We start from the raw sequence: 18116 nt of genomic DNA, 5'->3' as shown, positions 1-18116 counted from the left end.
GACTACAACACAGGGATTTTTTAAAGAGCTCCGGGCAGCCCCGAATCAGCCTTCCAGGAAGCAACAGCTTCATTAGCCTCCTTCCTCGGTCCCTCCCTCCCAGAGCTTGAAAGACTTCTTCCTACAGGAGAAGAAGAGAAGGGAGGCTGGGCGATGCCTCCAGCTAAGCCCCTGGCTTCCCATTTTCTGTCTCTGCTTGGCTTTGCAGGGACATCTTCAGAAACAGCTTCTGGATGAGCACCGTCCAGCCCGCGTGGGGCAGGCTGAAGGATTCTGAGGAGGAACGCACAGGCATCCAAGACCCTGCCTCCCTCTTTTCTGCCCAGATTTCTGAAGGCAGGAAGCTGGAGGCCATCAGCCTGGGCAGCAGCGGGGTGTCTTCCTCTCTCCTGGAAGGGGGTGACTACACCACCCCAACTGTCACCTCCCTCATGGTTAAACCACAGACCAGGACGGGAGTGGGATCTGCTGCTGGGCTCTCCTGATGAGGGCAGTTATCAGCATCATGCCTTGGTAACAAAGGCCCTTTCTAAAGGCTTGCAAAAACGCTTCCCATACACACTTCTGTCCTCGGGGACTCTGAAGTTATTATCCCCACTTTACACAGGAGGAAAGTGAGGTAAGTGGGATTAAACAGCCTGATCAGGGCCACAGCCTCATCAAGCACTTGAGGCACCATTCGAACTCAGGCCTTCCCGAATCCAAGCCCAGGCTCTAATAAAGGCTAATAGCTCTTCAAGGTTCACAAGGCACTTGACTTCTCTATTAACCCACTGGCCTTCCCCACTCTATGAAGGAGCTATTGGCATTGTCTCCATTTTACCCAGGAGGGAACAGAGGCTGAGAGATGGGAAGGGTCAGAGTCCTCCTCAGACCGTCCGGTTACAGCCGCAGGGGACCATCGCTAGGAAGCAGGGAGCCAGGATGCCCACAATCCACCAGCTTCTGCCCTGGGCAGGCTCCTGCAGGGCTCGGGGGCACAGGCACATGCATCCTCCCTACTACATCAGCTGCTGCCTTGGATGTGATCACAAGAACCAAGAGCTATGGAAAAACGGGGCTTAGGAGAGAAGCAGGGGCTGCTGCTGCCCAAGGATGGGGGCCAGGGGCAGCTACAGCATCCTCAGCCCCCTGCTCCCCAGGGCCTTGCCCCCAACAGCAGCACTGCCACCATCTGGCACAGCCTGCCTGCCCATCGCCAGGGGAGCTTCCTGAGCGCAGGCACTGGACTTTGGCTCTTTGTAACCACATCACTTGGCACCATGACTGGCACACAGGAGAACCATCAGAAATTCCACAGGATTATTTCTATTAGGTTACAAAAACTATTCAGAGGCCAAGCCTCCATTTCTGGGCCCTGGGGGTCAGGGGGTGCTGTCCTGCACCAAGCCTGGCTCCCTCCCCCTGACTCTCCTGGGGCTTCTCAGGTCCCTTCCAGCACCAACAGGAAGCGTCCATCCCAGCTCTAAGGGCGATGGCCTCAGGCTTCCTTGGGTTAATAAGCCCTTCACTGCCCAAGGCTGCCTCAGAGGGGGATGCTGCCCACCTCCCCTCTCATCTCCCTTCTGTCCTTCATGCCAGAGTCCTCTCTCTCCCACATACCAAGCCTGTCCATATCATACCCTCTGCTCAGAAGCCAGCAGGGCTCCTCACTGCCCACAAGGCCAAATTCAAAGGTCCTCATGGCCCCTCCAGTCCAGCCTCTAGTTCTGGCCTTGTCTTGGGTTTGTCCCCTCCATGACCTTCACTGGTCCCTCACTGCCCCCTCCCCAATATGTTGTGCTCTCCCTCCTCTGGAATGCTGCCCAGACCCCCCCAGACTCCCCCAGATACCAGTTCTGTGACCATCTAGCATCTCCATAAGGTAAAAGGCTATACTGTGATGAGTACCTGGGGCTCACTCCCTGCTACTCCAGGAGCTCCTAGAGGGCAGGAAGTGCCTTCTCTAAAATCTGAGATTCTCAGCAAAGACACCGTGAATCCCATCAGGCTGTGTTTGGGGCATAACAAGGCACTTTGCTCTCCCCACCAGCCCTGCACCCCTGCAGCCCCCTTGTCCCATCAGTGAGCTCTCCATGGAACCTCCATTTTAAAGGAGGAGGCTGGTCATCTGGCCCCTTCAGCTCTGCCTCAGTCTCTCCAGATGCTCTGCCCTGCCCTGGAGGGGCCTTTCCTGCCTTACCCCTCTCAGCTTCCTTGACGCCCTGGTAGCTTTTTATCTCAGGTGATTTTTTTCTTGCTGTTTCCACATTTTTCCAGCCTACTTCCTGACTTTGCATTTCATGTTAAAGTCAGGCTCTGCCCCGCTGGGAGTGGGGAGGCCCTGTCCCCAGCATCAGGCTTCTGGGCAGCGGCTGATCTTTTTGTATCCTGGCTTGTATTTCTGTCCCCCACAGTGTTGGGCACACAGTACATACCGCACCAAAGTCCAAGCTAGATGGTCTCAAACCCACAAGCTTCTGATTGTGAAGGCAGCACAGTCTCTACCCCACGGCCCACGGCCCACGGCCACAGCCCACGGCCCAGTCTATCCTGGGATGTGCTTTGAGCCCATACACAGCCAGTCTGGCTGTTTACCTGCGGAATGAAGATCGGCACGGCCACGTCTGACTGACTGGGCTCCTGGGGAGAGCAGCCCAGCTAATGGTCCGTGGGTTTTGAAAAGGATGAGCAAGAAGGCTGGACCCAGGACCTCACTGACCAGCACAGGGAACTCCTGGGTGAGGAAGCTCTCCGCCAAGGCCAGCTGGCCCCTTCCACACCACATACAGTCTCAGTGAGGCCCCTAAGACACTGAGAGGCTCAGTGACCTTCCCAAGGTCACCAAGCCAGAGAGTGTCAAAGGGAGGGTTCGAGTCCAGGCTGGTCTGGCCCAGAGGCAGGACTGCATACGGCAGCCTGTAAGACAGCAGCAATCCCGCTGCAATATGCAGATGGCTGAATGACAAGCATTCCCGCACCACAGAAGCCCTTCCTTCAGAGGGTCTGAAAGGCCCAAGGGAAGACACAGCAGGGAGCGAGGTACCCGGCATTTCCAGGTGACAGTTTTGTAAACTGAAATGTTTGTAGCAGTTTGTGACAATCGTGATCTCCTCTGTTCCTCACAAGAACCCCAGGAGGCAGCCAATGTCCCTGCTGGACAGAGAAGTAAACTGAGGACAGACCCACCAAGTGGCCATCCTGGAGGCTGCCAGTGGAGCCCCACTCTGATGTGTGAGCCAGCGGTGGCCCGAGGCTCTCAAGGGCAGGCCCTGAGCAGCTTCCCACCCACTTGGCTGCTATGACCAGAAAGACTCCTGACTTTCCGGGCACCCTTTGGTGACAAGCCCTGGTACCCACACTTGGGCTGCTCCCCAAGAGGCTGGCACATCCCTGGTCCCTTCCATTCATCTGACGATGCCTCTTCCCAGGCTCTAATGCCAGGGGCCACCTCGCCATGACTCAGCAAACATCACCACCACCAAGGTCAGCACAAAGGCCCCCACTGGTGTTTTGTCATGATACCTGGGTGTGTATGCCCTGCATAGATGTAGATGCAGACACACCCAGAGACTCCAATTGTGATGCCAGCTTTGACCCTGGTTCTGAAACCTTGGACAAGTCTTATGGTCTCACTGGTCCTCAGTTTCCTTGTGTGTAAACGGAGGGGAATGGACTTGATAGATTCCAAGGCCCTCTAAGTGCTAACATTCTTTGTGATCACTCTGTGCTTTCACCTCTGCTAAAAAGGTGACCCTTCTCCTGGCCAGGACCAGTCATCAGGCTGACGTCCTCTGGGAGCTGCGATCACGCCCACGCTCCTTCCTATCTTCAGTCTCTCCCCATACACTGGCTTTTCCTGCTACCTACAAGCAAGCCCAGGCTTCCCTCATTCTGAAAATACTTCAGGGAACTCAGCCATGCCCTCAAATTAGTCCCAGATTCCTTTGAGTTCAGCTACAGTCGCTAAGGAACAGGCTCCCAAGTCTGCACATCCAGCCCTAGGTCCTTTCCCGAGCTTTGGTCCTGCTGAACACCTGCCCCTGGAGGTCCCACCGGCATCTCCAACTCAACAGCCCACTCCAGAACCCACGGGATCTCCCCGCAAACCCACATCTCCTCCCAACTTCCCTGTTTCAACAAGAGGCACCCCCCATCTGCCGTGCACCCAGGCTGGCTTGGGTATGACGGCCTTCGAGTCCGATTCTCCTGTTCTGAATCATTCCTGAAGCCTGCCTCTGCCTCACTGCCCCAAACCGAATCACTGGCCAAGGGCCCTCTTTCTCTCCAATCCCTCCCCTTCTCTGTGCCTACAGGCTCAGACGTGGCTCCAGCCCTCAGTACCCCCAGATCCTCACCCCACGAGCCGCTCCTAGGCCCTCCGCTCTCCACCCACCTTCCACAAACCTGTAAGACGGATTTCTCAAACCTCGGACCTGATCAGTGCTGAGATCTGACTCACCTACGTCTCAGTCTTAGGTGGGTCTGGATCCCCAAATACAAATTTCTTAGCATGCTGCTTAGAGCCCCCTTCTCGCCTCACCCAGACCAGCTGCCCCACCTTTGCCCTTTGGCCCTCTGCAGGCACTGTCTGTCAGGTCAGAGGTGGGCAGGCTCAGAGTGGCTCACACAGTGGACTCTGGTCAGGAAGGCCTGCGCTTCAGCCTCACCTCTGGGCCAGGCCCTGGGAAAACCACATAAGTGTATTTATTTCTAAAATGTCGCCTCCTTCCCAGAGCTGCTGTGAGAACAGTTTGGAGGAGAGAAGGGAGGCCAGAGTGGCCCCTGTGTGAGCACTGAAACAGCTGGTGTCACACTGCAGACAAGTCACACTGGTTCTGTCTGGCCCCAGTGGAAGGGCCAGAAGCAATGGGAGAAGTGGCCAAAAGGCAAAGGAAAAACTTTCTGATTCTCACTGGTGCCTAGAGGCACCTGGCCTAGGTGGGCAGAGTGCCAGGCCTGGAAGCAGGAAGATCTGAGGTCAGATACTGCCTCAAAAACTGGAGCTGTGTGACCCTGGGCAAGTCACTGTACCTGTTGGCCTCAGTTTCCTCATCTGTAAAACGAGGACGATAAGGGCCCCCACCTCCCAGGGCTGCTGTGAGAACTGGGTGATACACCATGCCCGGACAAAGTAGGCACAGGATCAATGCTTATTCCCTTTAGCATTCCAAAGCGGAGGGGCCACCACAAGGAAGGGATGCCCACCAAAGCTGGGGGAAGACTCTGGCATGTGTATGGTGGAGAGGCTGCTGGCCCAGGGATGGGCCATACAGCAGCGAGATTCTGATACTCTGTGACCGCCAGGGCACAAAGGGAGACAGCGCCTCCAGGCCTCAGTGGTGCAAAGGTGATGGAACAAAGTTAGAAATCACCAAGACACAGGACGGAGCCTGAACAGAAGAGCCTGGCCTGTAACATCAGCTCCTTCCACAGAGCCCCATGGGATCTTCCCCAGATGGCTGGGATGGGCCAGAGCACATGCTCTGTCCCCCCATCTTGTTTTCTGGAGAGCAGACCAAAGGGGAGCCCTGCGCACCCTCACTTTCCCATGGGCAGCGGCAGACCCAAGGCTGGTCTGATGGGGGGCAGAGGAGCAGCCTGAGGCCTGTTCCTCTGTCTCCCCGAATGCACCAGGGTTTGGAAAGTCTGTGTGACTTGGCACCAAGGTGGTCTCCGGGGAGCTTGGGCCTCAACCAGGCCCAGGAGGAGCGTCTCTCGCCATCTGCCTGAGGTAACAACTGTGTGCCTTATGTTCTGGGGAGTCCAGGTCAGGAATTCCGTGCTCATCAGGCAGGAGTCATTCTGGATAGATTTATAGCCAGTAATTTCCCCCAATGGCTCGTGTATTTACTAGTCTCCATTAAGCAGCCCTCTCCCAAACAAAACTGTGTGTCTGTGTCTTGCTGAGCTCCCACCGGCTACGGCACACAAAGCCCCCTGGAGGCAGAGAGGGCCGGCCTTCGCCAGGTCTAGAGTCCTGCAGCCTCCTCAGCAGAACTCACGATCACATCTGCCCCTCCGAACCATTTCCTCATCACTAATCACTGGGAAAACCAGACATAAAGGGAAGAGGAGCAGACTGTAGGGGCGGAGGCTGCCCCTCTCTGCTGTGCATGTGCTTCTCCAGGGCTCCAGAGGGGCACCGAGGCACAGGGCGGCATGAGAGGGTCAGCAGTGTCCTGGAGAGATGCTCCATGATGGTGCCGGGGCCCCTGTGAACGACGGTGCCCCGCGGTACGTACCTGGGCCACGGCTGCGATCTGCTCCAGGGCCAGGGCGTGGAGAGCGGTGTCCTGACTTTCCACCAGAAGCTTCAGGGCCGGGAGCAGGAGAGAACGGTTAAGCAGCAGCAAGGCCAGCTCCTTCACACCCTGAAATCAGAAGCACAAAGCCTGTTGTGAGTTCAGGAGGGGCCCGTCTAGGGCCAGGACGTCCCCTATAAGAAAGATCGCTCTTGGGGCCCGTCTGCTGGACTGGAGATGTGGGCCGTGGCTACGGCCCCGAGTGTGGATCTGTGACGAGCCCGACCTGGGGGGCAGGACTCTGGGGCCAAGGTTCCATTCTGCTGTGTGCCGGCCGAGGCTGGGGCCTGCGCCTCAGTCTCCTCATCTGTAAAGGGAGTGACAGCCACAGAGACCCTGCCACGGAAGGCACTTCAGAGAGGGGAGCTCAGAGAAAGCACAAACAGGTGTAACCCAGACCGGCCAGTGTAAGCGAGCACCATCTCCAGGGAAATGAGGGCCCACTGCCCTTTCTAGGCCAATGAGCCACACGCTGGGGCTTGTCTAGACTGAAGCCAGGCCAGGGAAGGGTCCTGGGATACGGAGTTCAGAGACCAGGAGCAGAGCAGCCCGGGGGCTCCAAAGGCAGTGGCTCGGTCACACAGACCAAGAACCAGATGTTCCACTCAGCTCAAGGGGGAGGCCCAGGCCAGCAATGGGGGATTTTACAGAGAAGTGACTTCCCATTCAGCAAGGGGACGGAGGGAGAGGGCCTGGCGCAGTGAGAGCAAAGGAGAGCATGGGTGGAAAGCACTTGGGAGCCTTGAAGCCCTATGTACGCAGAGGCTGGCCATCATGACCGTCGTCCTTCACCTTTACAAGCAGAATCCCACACGTGGCCAGTGTCTAAGCAGAGGAGGGACAACCGCTCCTCTGGGTGGGTCTGGAGAGACCTCAGGACCCGACGACTGGAGCTTCCAATGACCTCAGAGGTCCTCCTTCTATACGGGAGGAAACTGAGGCCCAGAGACATGCGGTGACTCCCTTCCCTGAGGTCACACAGCTGGGCCAGTGGCTCCCGATTCTGCCTTCTCCCATTGTAATCACTGCACACTCCTGGGTGCCTGGCACCAGCACCACGTGAGGAACACAGAACTCATCCTGCCTTCACGAGGCTTCTCTTCTGCTGAGAGGGCTTGACCACACACAGTCTAGAGGCCCCAGAGGCTCAATGGAGGCCCCACTGATGCAAACATTACACAGGTGACAAACTGGGCCCAAAAACGGCTCCTGGAAACATCTGCAGAAAAAGCTGCGAGCCAGCGAGCATCTGCCTGGGCTCGGAGCAGACAGAGCGATGTCTGCCCCAAGCCAACAGGGCTTAGACGAACTGAGGCACAGAGCAAATAGCGAAGGAATGCAAGAATGAATAAGGGAGTGAAGGAGGGAACCCTATTCCCAGAGCTCTGTGCTCAGTGGGCAAACAGCCTGGCCCACCCAGAGCACAGCCGGGCAGAGGGCACATCTGCCAGCGGATTCACACCCAGCCCCCCAAGGAGCTAAATCCCAGCTCCACGTGGACTTGGACAAGCCACCTACCCTGACTGAGCCTCAATGGCCCCATCTGCAAGGGGGTTGGGAGACAAGCTATCGACAATGGGTGTCTGTATCCACAGTGCCTAGTGAAGTGCTGGCATATGGTCTGTCAGCAAGCATTCATGACATGCTGACGCTGTGCCTGGCCCTGTGCCAAAATGCTGGGGAAACAGAAAGACAAACCCACTCCTGCCCTCAGAGAGCGCCTGTCCACAGGGAGACAATTGGATGACAAGTGGGTGCAAACAAGACAGATCCAGGACCCAACAAAGGTCACAGGAGCAGGGAGTGCCAGGCCCCCCAGAAGGAGAGAGGAAGCTGGGGGAGCCCCAGGGAGGGAAGAAGAGTTCCAGGAGTGGGGGACGGCCAGGACAAAGGCCTGCAGGAGGAGAAAGCAAAGCCAGAAGTGAGGAACAGCCACGATCTCAGACAGACCACCACCACAGAACCCTTGAAGGCAGACTATACCAAGTTGTGATCAAGGAGAAAAAATTACCTACCCCCGTGAGCCCCATCTCCAGCCCATGTCAGCCCAGGAAGACAGAAAGAAAGGTCTGGGGAAGTTGGGGTCAGGACTGGCTGGCAAAGGCCCACAGAGCCTTCCAGCCTATGGCAGCAGCAAGAGAACCAAGGCTGGGCACCAAGGCTATGGGGCTCCCGGCTCCGTGCAGACCGCAGGGAGAGGGCCAGCCGGTGGCTCTGTCATTCCCTCCCTAGTTCTAGGCAGTAGATCCAGGTGGATGAGGGGGAGACCCACCTCAAGGGGCGGCAGGCCAGGCAGACAGCCCTTCCAGGAGCCTACAGAAGAGGCCCTAACAGGAAGTCCAAAGTCAGGAAGCAGACTGCAACAATGAGCCAACAAAAGAGAATCCGCCACCCCACCATGGGGCACTCACGGCACAAACATCTGCACGCAGAGCCCCACAGAAGAATGCGGCTTGGGTGCGAGTCCCACCAGAGGAGAAGAAGCACGAGCACAAAAAGAAAAACTAAAAAGTATTTTCAAAAATCAAAAAGGTAGAAAAAGCGGGCAAGAAATGCTAGCTCTGGAAAGAGGCTGAGCAGCCGGGGCCTCCTCTCACGGAACGCGGAAGGAGGGGAGAGCTGGCACAGCTGGGCGGAGATGCTTTCACTCGGCAGGAAATGGGCAGAAAGGAGGGGACAGAAGAAACGGGAAGGGTCAGTCCCAAGCACAGCAAGTTCCATGGCTGTACAGAAACATGGCGAGGATGTGGACGTCGAGAGGGCGCCAATCAGTGGACGGCCGGCCGAGCAAGCCACGGTCTATGGAAGGCAAGGGACACTGCTGTGTTGTGAGGATGATGAAGGGCTGGCTTCAGAGACAGCTGGGGGCACTTGGATGAACGGACCAGGGTCAAGTGAAGTCAGAACCAGCAGTACCGTAGACACGACTCTGCAAAGCTCAGGGGCTCCGAGGGGCATCACACGCAACTCTGATGCCCAAGGACTCAAGACGAAGCGCGCTGCCCCGCTCCTGACAGGGAAACAAGGAAGGACGCGCAGTTCTTCATGTGACCAACATGGGGAGTTGTTTTGTGAAGTTCACATTTATAACTTAGTTGTTTGTCTTTCTTTCTCAAGTAGGAAGGAGTTGGGCAGATTTCTGCTGACTGAAGAAATAAAATTTAATTTTATGATCACTGGTAACGGGCAAGTTGGTAAGATGCTGATAATGCAGCAGGTGCTTGATAAACGCATGGCTTACAGACTGACCCATTGTAAGGGCCTTCTCAGCTCCGACTGTGTACCCTGGAAAGGTCAGGCCCATCTGTGAATGGTCAAAGAGCCACTTCTCACATCCAAGCGATGGCCATGCTTTGTCCAGTGACGGGCGTCAGCGGCGCATCTTAGCGGCCCACACAGGGCCCCCGCTGCACCACTGAGCACAGGGGTTCACGTCCCCGTGGACGCGGCTCGGATGGCTGTGCTGGAGGCTTGTGAGATCAGAGCCGAGGCCAGGGGCAGAGGCCTGTACAGAGTCAGGAGGCGGCACGCACCTGGGGCTGAACCGCCCAGTATTTGCTTGGGGCAAGGAAGGTTCTGAGAGCAGGCCTGGAATGCTGGACCACTCTGGGCCAGGAAAAGCAGCAGGGCCCTCCCTGCTCCCCAGCTCCTCCAGCAGAATGCTGCTCCCTCACCGCTGACCAGGTGGATATTAAAACAGGTGAAACAATGCAAATAGGGCCACTGGTTATTCCATCAGAGCCACCTTTCTGGGGAGGGTTTGCACATCACCATGGATACAAGCTGAGCAGAAGGAAGACTCTCTCTCCAGACTGTAGGCCGCATGACCCACAAAGAGCCATCTGAGAGAGCTGGGGCGCTGCCTGGGGGAGAAACCCTCCCAGCCTGAGGGGACCACGGGCCAGGAGCAGACACCACCGGCACTCATCAGGAAGGGGAGGGGTGCTCTGTAACCAATGGCATTTAGGGGAGGGAGACCAAGGGGGGGAGGGAGACCAAGGGGGAGAGGCAGAAAGGAGGCAAGTATCCCTCCAGACAACAGGCCACGTTTCAGAAACTAAGCACAAAAAATAGATACCTCTCGGTCAAAGGATGAAGACTCAGGTCATTTCTGACTGAGGGGGTTCAAGAAATGACAGGCCATGGCAAGGAATCGCCTGACATGCTGGTGCAGTAGGCCTGTGCTGTGCTTGGGTCACCCTCCCATTCACACCCCTCTGTGCACACACCAGAAGGTGTCTGGGAGCCAGCTGTGCCAAACACGCCCACCTCATAGACAGAGAGACCAAGGAAAGAGAGGGAAGGTCCCTCACAGGCTATCCCTCCAATAACAACACAAACACAGGACAGGGCCCTTGGATGCAGGACAAAGCAGAGAATCTGGGTGCAAGCCCCAGCTCCGCCCCCAGCAATGATTCAGTCCCTACTATGAGCCAGGCACTAGGGGTACAAAGACAGGAAGAAAGCTTTGAAATAGTTTGCAAAGTGCTTCATAGAGATAAGTAGTTGGGTGGGTGGATGGATGGACGGACAGACGGACAGACAGATGGATGTATGGACAAACAGATCCCACTGGGGACATCTTGGCCTAGCCTGCAGCTTTGATCTACACAGTTAGTAGTCCTGACTCCCAAAGCCTGATGATGGGAAGGTGGAGTCACAAGCACAGAATGAGGAAGGCATTTTCCAGCATGAGCAGAATGTGTATATATTTTGCTTGATTATATACATTTGCTGCCAGAGAGGGCCCTTGTTTTTGGAAGGGAGAGGCATTGTAAGGGAGGGATAGTGAAAGATGCAAAGAGAGTGAGAGAAAAAGAAGGGAAGAAAGAAAGAAAGAAGGAAGGAGGAAAACTCAGAAGAATGCCCAGAAGAAAGCAGAAGGAAGCAGAACATGGCACAGACAGGCTTGGTGGTGTTCATACATCATATTACATTTCATATGTACTTAAAAACCCAGAGTACATTTATGTTCAGTCTTCTTTCTGTTCTTCACGTATAGAAATGTGCATGTTGGTTGATGTTTGTCGAGTTCATCATGAAGGCTAAAAAAAGGAATTTAGAGGAGGTGGAAGATGGAAGAAGGCGTGGCAGCAGGGGGTTGAATGTGAGCGTCTGAACTGACCCTGTGACAACAGTGCCAGGGGTATACTGAGGACAAGCCGTGGGGGTGGTGTTTGGTTTGGTTTGTTTGTAGCTGCGTGGGGTGAACCAGAGAAGGGCCCGGGCCGTGGCTGGGGACGGGACGATGATCCCCAAACACAGAGAAGCCAGAGCTGCTCTGCCCAGGACAAGTGTCGGGACAAAAATGGCCAGCAGGGAGTCGATAGCTGGAGTAACAGAATGCCGAGCCGCCCTCAACAAGCTGAAGCCCCCAGACCAAAGTGCTCCATCTCAGACAGCATGTCTGAGCCACTTGGCTCTGTGCCGGTTCAGACAGCTCTTCCCAGGTTTCTCTTAATGTGGCCCCTTGGCACTTTCTTACCCTACACTAATATTCCATCACAATCATATGCCATAGTGTTTGCACCTGCCCACCAGCTGAGGGGCACCTGCTGTAGTCCCAGTTCACGTGGGTCTGTCCTTTCTGACTCTGATCTCTCCAGAGCACAGGTTAGAGGCAGCGTTGCTGAATCAAAGCCTAAGTATATTTTAGTGAAGTTAGAGGCCACGTTCCAACCTGCTTCCCAGAATGGGCCTGTCCATTCACAGCTCCCCTGCAAAGCATGAATGAGGGTGCCTGGCCACCCTGTCCCTCCAACAACAGTTGTTTTCTGTGTTTGTCATCTGTGTTGATCTGGTGGACGTATGGTCGTGTCTCTGGGCTGTTTTATTCTCCACTTTCCTTGTTATCAGAGACGTGGAGCATTTTTTTTTCATATGGCTGTTTTGTCAATTTAATTTCTGCTTTTGAGGACTGTCTTTTGACCATAATCTCCTGGGGCATGCCTCTTGTTCTTAAAAATTTTATTTCAATATCTTATATATCCTGAATATTTAACCAAGTTTTTGAATATCTGACTAACCAATATTTAACCAATTTCTTTAACCAAGAAGTTGGCTACCAAAAAAAAAAAATTTATCCACTTCACTGGTTCCTTTCTGACTTCATTGATTACATCTGTACTGTCCACTGTGTCTTTTGTGATCATTTCCAACCCTTGCTGGGTCAGAACTCTCTCCTTATCCATTCTTATCCCAAAGACTCTCATGTTTCATCCTTCCCTCGTTCGTTTATACTGGTGTCATATATTCATTTGTGTGTACTGAGATCTTGGTCCAACTCTAATCTCTCTTAGACTACTCTCCAATTTTCCCATCAGTTTTTGTCAAATAGCAAGTCCCAAGTCGGTGTCCATGAGCTTATTAAATACTACATCATTATATTCATTGGTTTCTGGATTTCTTTTCCCTAATCTGTCCCACTGATTAGCTACTTCTGCTGCTTCTTTTTTTTTTTTTTACAACCAGTACCAAACAATTCTGATGATTTGTGCTTTGTGGTATAATTTGAAATTTGGCGCTGGGAGGCCCCTTCCAACTTCTTTTTCCCCTATTATTTCCCTTGAGAGGACTGGACTTCCTTTTTGTTCCCCCAGATGCATTTTGTTATTATTATTTATTCACAAACTAAATTATTATTATTTACAAAGTAATTTTTTGTTGGTTTGATTAGAATGGCACTGAGACTATCAGTTAATTATGGTAACATTTATCATATGAAGAAGGCCTGACAGTGAGCAATGGTAATCTCTCCAGTTACGGATGTTTTCCATCATGTCTGTAAAATGTGGCTTGGGGTTTTATTTCTATAATTCCTGTGTTTCAGTAAGAGGACCTGTTTGTTGTTTGGCTCCAAGTTTGTTAGTGAGTCCCCTGTGTATCCACAACGGTCTGTTCTGACAAGTCCATTTTTTCCTCCTCACTGGAACTATTTCCCTTTGTTTTTTCAGAATTTCATTCTGGAACATCTTCCAGCCCTCCTGGGCCCCTCTGTCTTTGCTCTGAACCCTCTGACATCTAGATGCTTGTCAGACCACACTCCAATTTCTTCTCTTTGATTACAAACTAGAGGAGGGAAGGGGTGCCTCCACACCTTCTCCCCCATTCCCACCTCCTCAGCAGGAATCGTGATGATTCAGTCTTATCACAACTACATTAGGATCAAGAATTCCCACTTGTTGTTTCCTTAATTTGCTGAAGAATGATAACGTGACCAAGCTGACAAGTTACTGGTCATTCTGCTTTTAGGAGAGAGAGATTTAGCTGCTATCTGGAACACCGCAATCTCCTCTAAGAGCGGGAGCAGTAAAAGCAGCCTTTCGTAGAGCACTTCACACGTGGTAACTCATCTGATCTCACAACAGCCCCATAGGGTAGGTGCTGGTAACATCCTCGGCAAACGGAGGTAAGCGACTCGTACAGGGTCCCACAGCAAGTCAGTGGCTGAGGCTGGATTTGAACCTGGGCTTGAACTCTTGACTCGCAGCCCTGGGGTAGGTACCTCCTCGGTACCTAATCCGAACACTATGATATCCTGCTTGTGGGCCAGGGTGGACGTTTCCCAAACTCCTCCTAACCAGGTGGTCAAGCATATGCTCCGATGACAAAGTCGCTGGTTTCTTTTCTGCGGCGCCCCTTACCCACAGTCCTCATCCTGCTGCCCCCTCGAGTTCGGGCTGCCCACATGAGTTTATCTTCCAAGCCTCTGATGTCAACACCCCTCCTCCAACCCCTTCCTCTCTCCTCCATCTCTGGACACAGGGAGGTTCGTTCCCAGCCACACCCAGCCTCGAAGCATCCCTCATCCTAGGGGCCAAGGGTACTTCCTTTCCTGAGAAATGCCAGGGCCTCTGGCTCACAGCATCTGAGTCTCAACAGTGGGGGCCGAGGTTTGACCACCGGCTTCTTTCTCTGACTGGCTCCTGCATCTGCTGGGCGCCTCAGTGGCTTCCTTATCCCATATCTGGGGGACAGCGAGGAGTTACAAACATGAAATTCCAGATGCAGCATCCAGTAAACGTCCCTTTTCCCCACTGAAGTGGGGCATTCGCAATACTCCTGAGGAGGTCGACTCCTTCTACTGGACAGATCTGAGCAGTGGGAAATTCCTCCTCTGACTGGCACCCTACTTTTACTGCTGCTGGGGAGATAACACCTAATTCTTCCCCACAGGTGTGCTGTGTCCTCCTGGCTTCAAGCCCACCCGAGTCTTCTCTTCTGCAGACACTCAGTAATCTCAGCTCCTTCACTGGTCCTGTCTGCTACATTTCCCGTCTCCTCCTCACCCATTCGAGCCCCTGCTGAGGATGCCTCAGTCTGCCCACATCCTTCACGTGACGCGGCACCCAGAACAGAATACGACCCTCCATTCCATCATTTCACGGGCAAAGATGTGACCTCTGATCTCACCAGATGAAAAGGGCCAGTCACGGACATGGAGGAAAGAACCCCCGTTACTCAGTGAGAATGCTTTACTAGGTTCTGGGCACAGACAAGGCTAACTGTGCATCTATGACCCAGAAGGCATTTCCTAGGAATCTCTGATGACAATGGGAGAGATGTCACAAGACAATTGGCTTGTGGCCTGCTTAGAACGTATATAAACGCACCTAATACCAGCTCATCTGGAGCTGCCCCTCCAAGGCCCTGGATAAATCCTTCACTGTGCATCTTTCTAACCCAGAGTGCCAGCCAGAGTACCAGCTCTCATGGCCAGAGCCCAGGGAAAGATAGAAAAGAGGCTGTCAGCCTCATCTGATGAGAACTCTTCCTTTGTTTGCCGGTAACCCCAAATAAATCTCCACCCTCTCTGAGTCTGAAGGAGACGGGGAGTTTGCAGAAGACTTTCCACCAAAGGGTCTCCCTGCATTCCTTCTCAGCTCAGGCAAAGGAATGACCGGGGGATCTGGTCAGCTGTGTGGCAAGTGCCGTGGAGGGGAGCAGAGGAGCTCCATCAGCTGTGATCACCCTTGTGGAAGTGAGGCAGAGGCCCCCCCCCAGCACCTTCTCAGTGCTGGAGAGGTGGGAGATTCTCCCCTCGAATTAGGGTCTCTTGTGGGCTACAGAGCCCCAGGACTGAAATGAGCAAAGTGGGAGGATTAAGCCCTCCTGTGCCTAAATCCCAGGACTGCTCCAAGGATCAAGAAAGAGGATAAGTAAGTGGGGGGCTTTGGAGCTAAAATATATAATCCTCTTTGACTGTAAGTCTAAGCCTCTGAGATCTGGCCCTCCCTCCCCACCTCTCAAAAATCTGTCATTATACTCACTTCAAACAGAATAGGGAAACTGAGGCTCAGGAGCAAAGGGCACACCCACTCTAGAAAGATGTAAAGCACCACTGACAATGCCTGGGACTTTTTCCCATGCCCTCAGGCCTTGGTGCTTCCAGGCAGGCTGTCATCGTTCCTATGGCAGGTGGCCTTGGAGAGCCGCCAAGGGTGCCTTGGCCTGGGTCAAACGGGCAGAATGTGGCCAAGGCCAGACTCGAGCCCAGATCTTCCCAGCTTCCACAACCTGCGGCCCCTCCGACGCTCAGAAAGACAAGTCAGCACTGAGCCGGGTCTCACATGGAACCCAAGGACAGCCAGCAGGACTGTCTTGGAGAAGGTGCAGTTCTTTTCATTATCACAAATCTGTCCCTAAAACAAAGGCCTGTCTTTGGGACACTAGGGTTCTCCAGGTCACCTATGGGGCCGAGGAGAAGGGGCTACATCTAAGCCACACCTTGAGGGCAGTGACTGATGGGCACAAGGCCCACCACACCGTCCCCTGACAATCCTCTATCCCGAATCATGCCCACACTCAACCTCCTTGCACCCCAAGCTGCTGGAGGAAGTCACCCACCCTCACCTTCCATGGTTAGAAAAGGTGGAAGTCAGTCCTCCAGAGGGATGAGTCCCACGGACCCTCTAAGTTTTGGACCAGTCCACACAAGGATACCCTCAGACAGCCTCCCACGTCCACCATGCAGGCCCTGTACAGGGACAGCACTCAAGGGGGGTTGGGAGGCGGGGGCCAGAATCTTCACCAGGAAGGGGAGAGCCACACATGGAGGCCCCAGCTCCATCACCACAAGGGTGAGAGGTCATTGTAATCACTGACCACTAACATCAACTTTGAGCTTAATATATGGGGCCAGATCAAAACCAAAGGTCAGAAGGAAAGTGAACTGATTCATTTTTTTAAGCATACCCTATCTGGAGGGGACAAAAGCTGTGTTATGTAAATCCCATCCTTAGTGGGGAAGGAGAGTTACTGGGTTCCTGCCCAGAACCGGCCGGATGCTTCCCGACACTGCTGAGCCTGGCAAGGCTGGTGTCTGCCAGGGTTCTCAGGGAGACGAGGGGCTGCATCACTGACCTGGGAAATGGTGAGACCACTAAGTCTGCTGCAGGGGGGACACCTAAAAGGATCAGTTGGAAGAAAGCCCATTTCCAGCCTTCTGCGGGGGAGGCTTCTGTCCTCAGTAAGTGAGAAGTGACAGGCCCTTACAGGCAATGCTGAGCCCAGGCCCCCGACCGGGCAAGGTCCCTGTGCGCAGGAGCAGCCACTCACCTCCAGGGGAAGGCTCTGCGGGGTGCCATACAGAGAGCGGCAGAGCGTCAGCAGGTCCTGGCCCAGGGAGGCCTGGTTCTCCTCCGTGCACCTGGACAGCATCACTGCTGCAAGCTTCATCCAGGGATTGTCGTCCTTGCTACTCCTAGCCAGAGAAAGGAAGGGAGGGAGAGAGCAGGAGGCATCATCAAAACCCCAAAGAAAGCAGGAGAGGGTGGGCACCCCTCTCCCTATGACGGACACTGGCTCTGCCAGAAAGTGCAGGCACCTCCAGCCTCTCAAGGATCCCAGAATCAAAGTAAGGCATTCTGTGCCTGGCCCTGGAGGGACAGTGAAGCCCCCGCTTCCCTGCAGAGGTCAGTGGCACAATGCAAGGGGCCTTAGACTGGGGGTCAGGTGCCCCTAGATCTCAAAGCACCTGTCAGGACATTCTATCCTATTCTATTCTAACAAGGACAAGGCTGCTCCAAACCAGCTGTGATGACCACTAGTATCTGGCAGACAAGAAAACTAGTGTGGAGGGAAGGCAAGTCATTTGAACTGGCTGTATGGTCAAAGAATGGGTGAGGCCGGATTACAGGCCTCAGTCCTGCAAAGGATCTCAGAGGGCACACGGTCCTTGGGACAGGAAGCCCCATCTGGTCCCCCACCAAGCCATCATACAGCCTTTAGAGGATGTCTGCTAACAGAAAACTCAGCACGTCCCGGGGCAAGCGGCCCATGCCCCAGTGGGCTCTCTCAATGCTGGCAAGTCCTTTCTGGAAGGAAAGCCGTCCTACCCATTCAAGCCACTGGTCCTGATTCTGTGTTTTGGTGAGAGAAGAGAACACACTGAACGCCTCATGTGTGTGAAGAGCCCCACACTGAGCACATCCCCTGCCCTTCAGTTAAAGGCCAGGAGCAGCTCTGGGGGCTAAGCTGGGCCCAGCAGAGGAGAAACCATGGGGAGGGAGAATGGGGCAGCATCCGGAGAGGCCCACAAACCCCTGCTCTTCTGAACTCTGAATGAGCACTGAGAACCCAGACCTTCGGGCTCTGCCTCCACAGCTCCTTCTATCCGACGGCATGGCTTGGTTCTCAGGGAGGCTGGAGCAGGTGCAGGGGTGAGGGCGGCCCTTCCCTGTCTCATGGTCTGGGATTCTCTCATTCATGAAGGTGCATGGGGCAAGTTATTATTCCTACTGAAATGAAAGGGCTGGAGGGGGCCACTCCAAGGCGAAGATGGCTCCGAGTGTTTTTATTCGAGCAGAATCACAGAGGTTTGACACAAAAAGG

At 54.2% G+C, this 18116-nt stretch overlaps 1 protein-coding gene across 1 annotated transcript in view; it reads right to left on the bottom strand.

Annotated features, from left to right (window-relative positions):
- The window catches only part of NBAS (NBAS subunit of NRZ tethering complex), a gene marked incomplete at its 5' end in the record, with an annotated part of 159893 nt that overhangs the window by 5114 nt on the left and 136663 nt on the right, over positions 1-18116 (bottom strand). The window contains 2 exons of the mRNA XM_069102791.1: positions 6225-6353; positions 16842-16986. Coding sequence (XP_068958892.1) covers positions 6225-6353; positions 16842-16986 — 274 coding nt within the window. The remainder of the gene's footprint in view (positions 1-6224; positions 6354-16841; positions 16987-18116) is intronic.

Source organism: Petaurus breviceps, unplaced genomic scaffold (genome assembly GCF_028583685.1).
Source record: "Petaurus breviceps papuanus isolate PSGF00001 unplaced genomic scaffold, PetGlider_PUasm1.0 556, whole genome shotgun sequence".
NCBI classification, from domain to species: Eukaryota; Metazoa; Chordata; class Mammalia; order Diprotodontia; family Petauridae; genus Petaurus; species Petaurus breviceps.
Note: the sequence above shows the minus strand (reverse complement) of the source record. Positions and strands in the feature narration are given on the sequence as shown.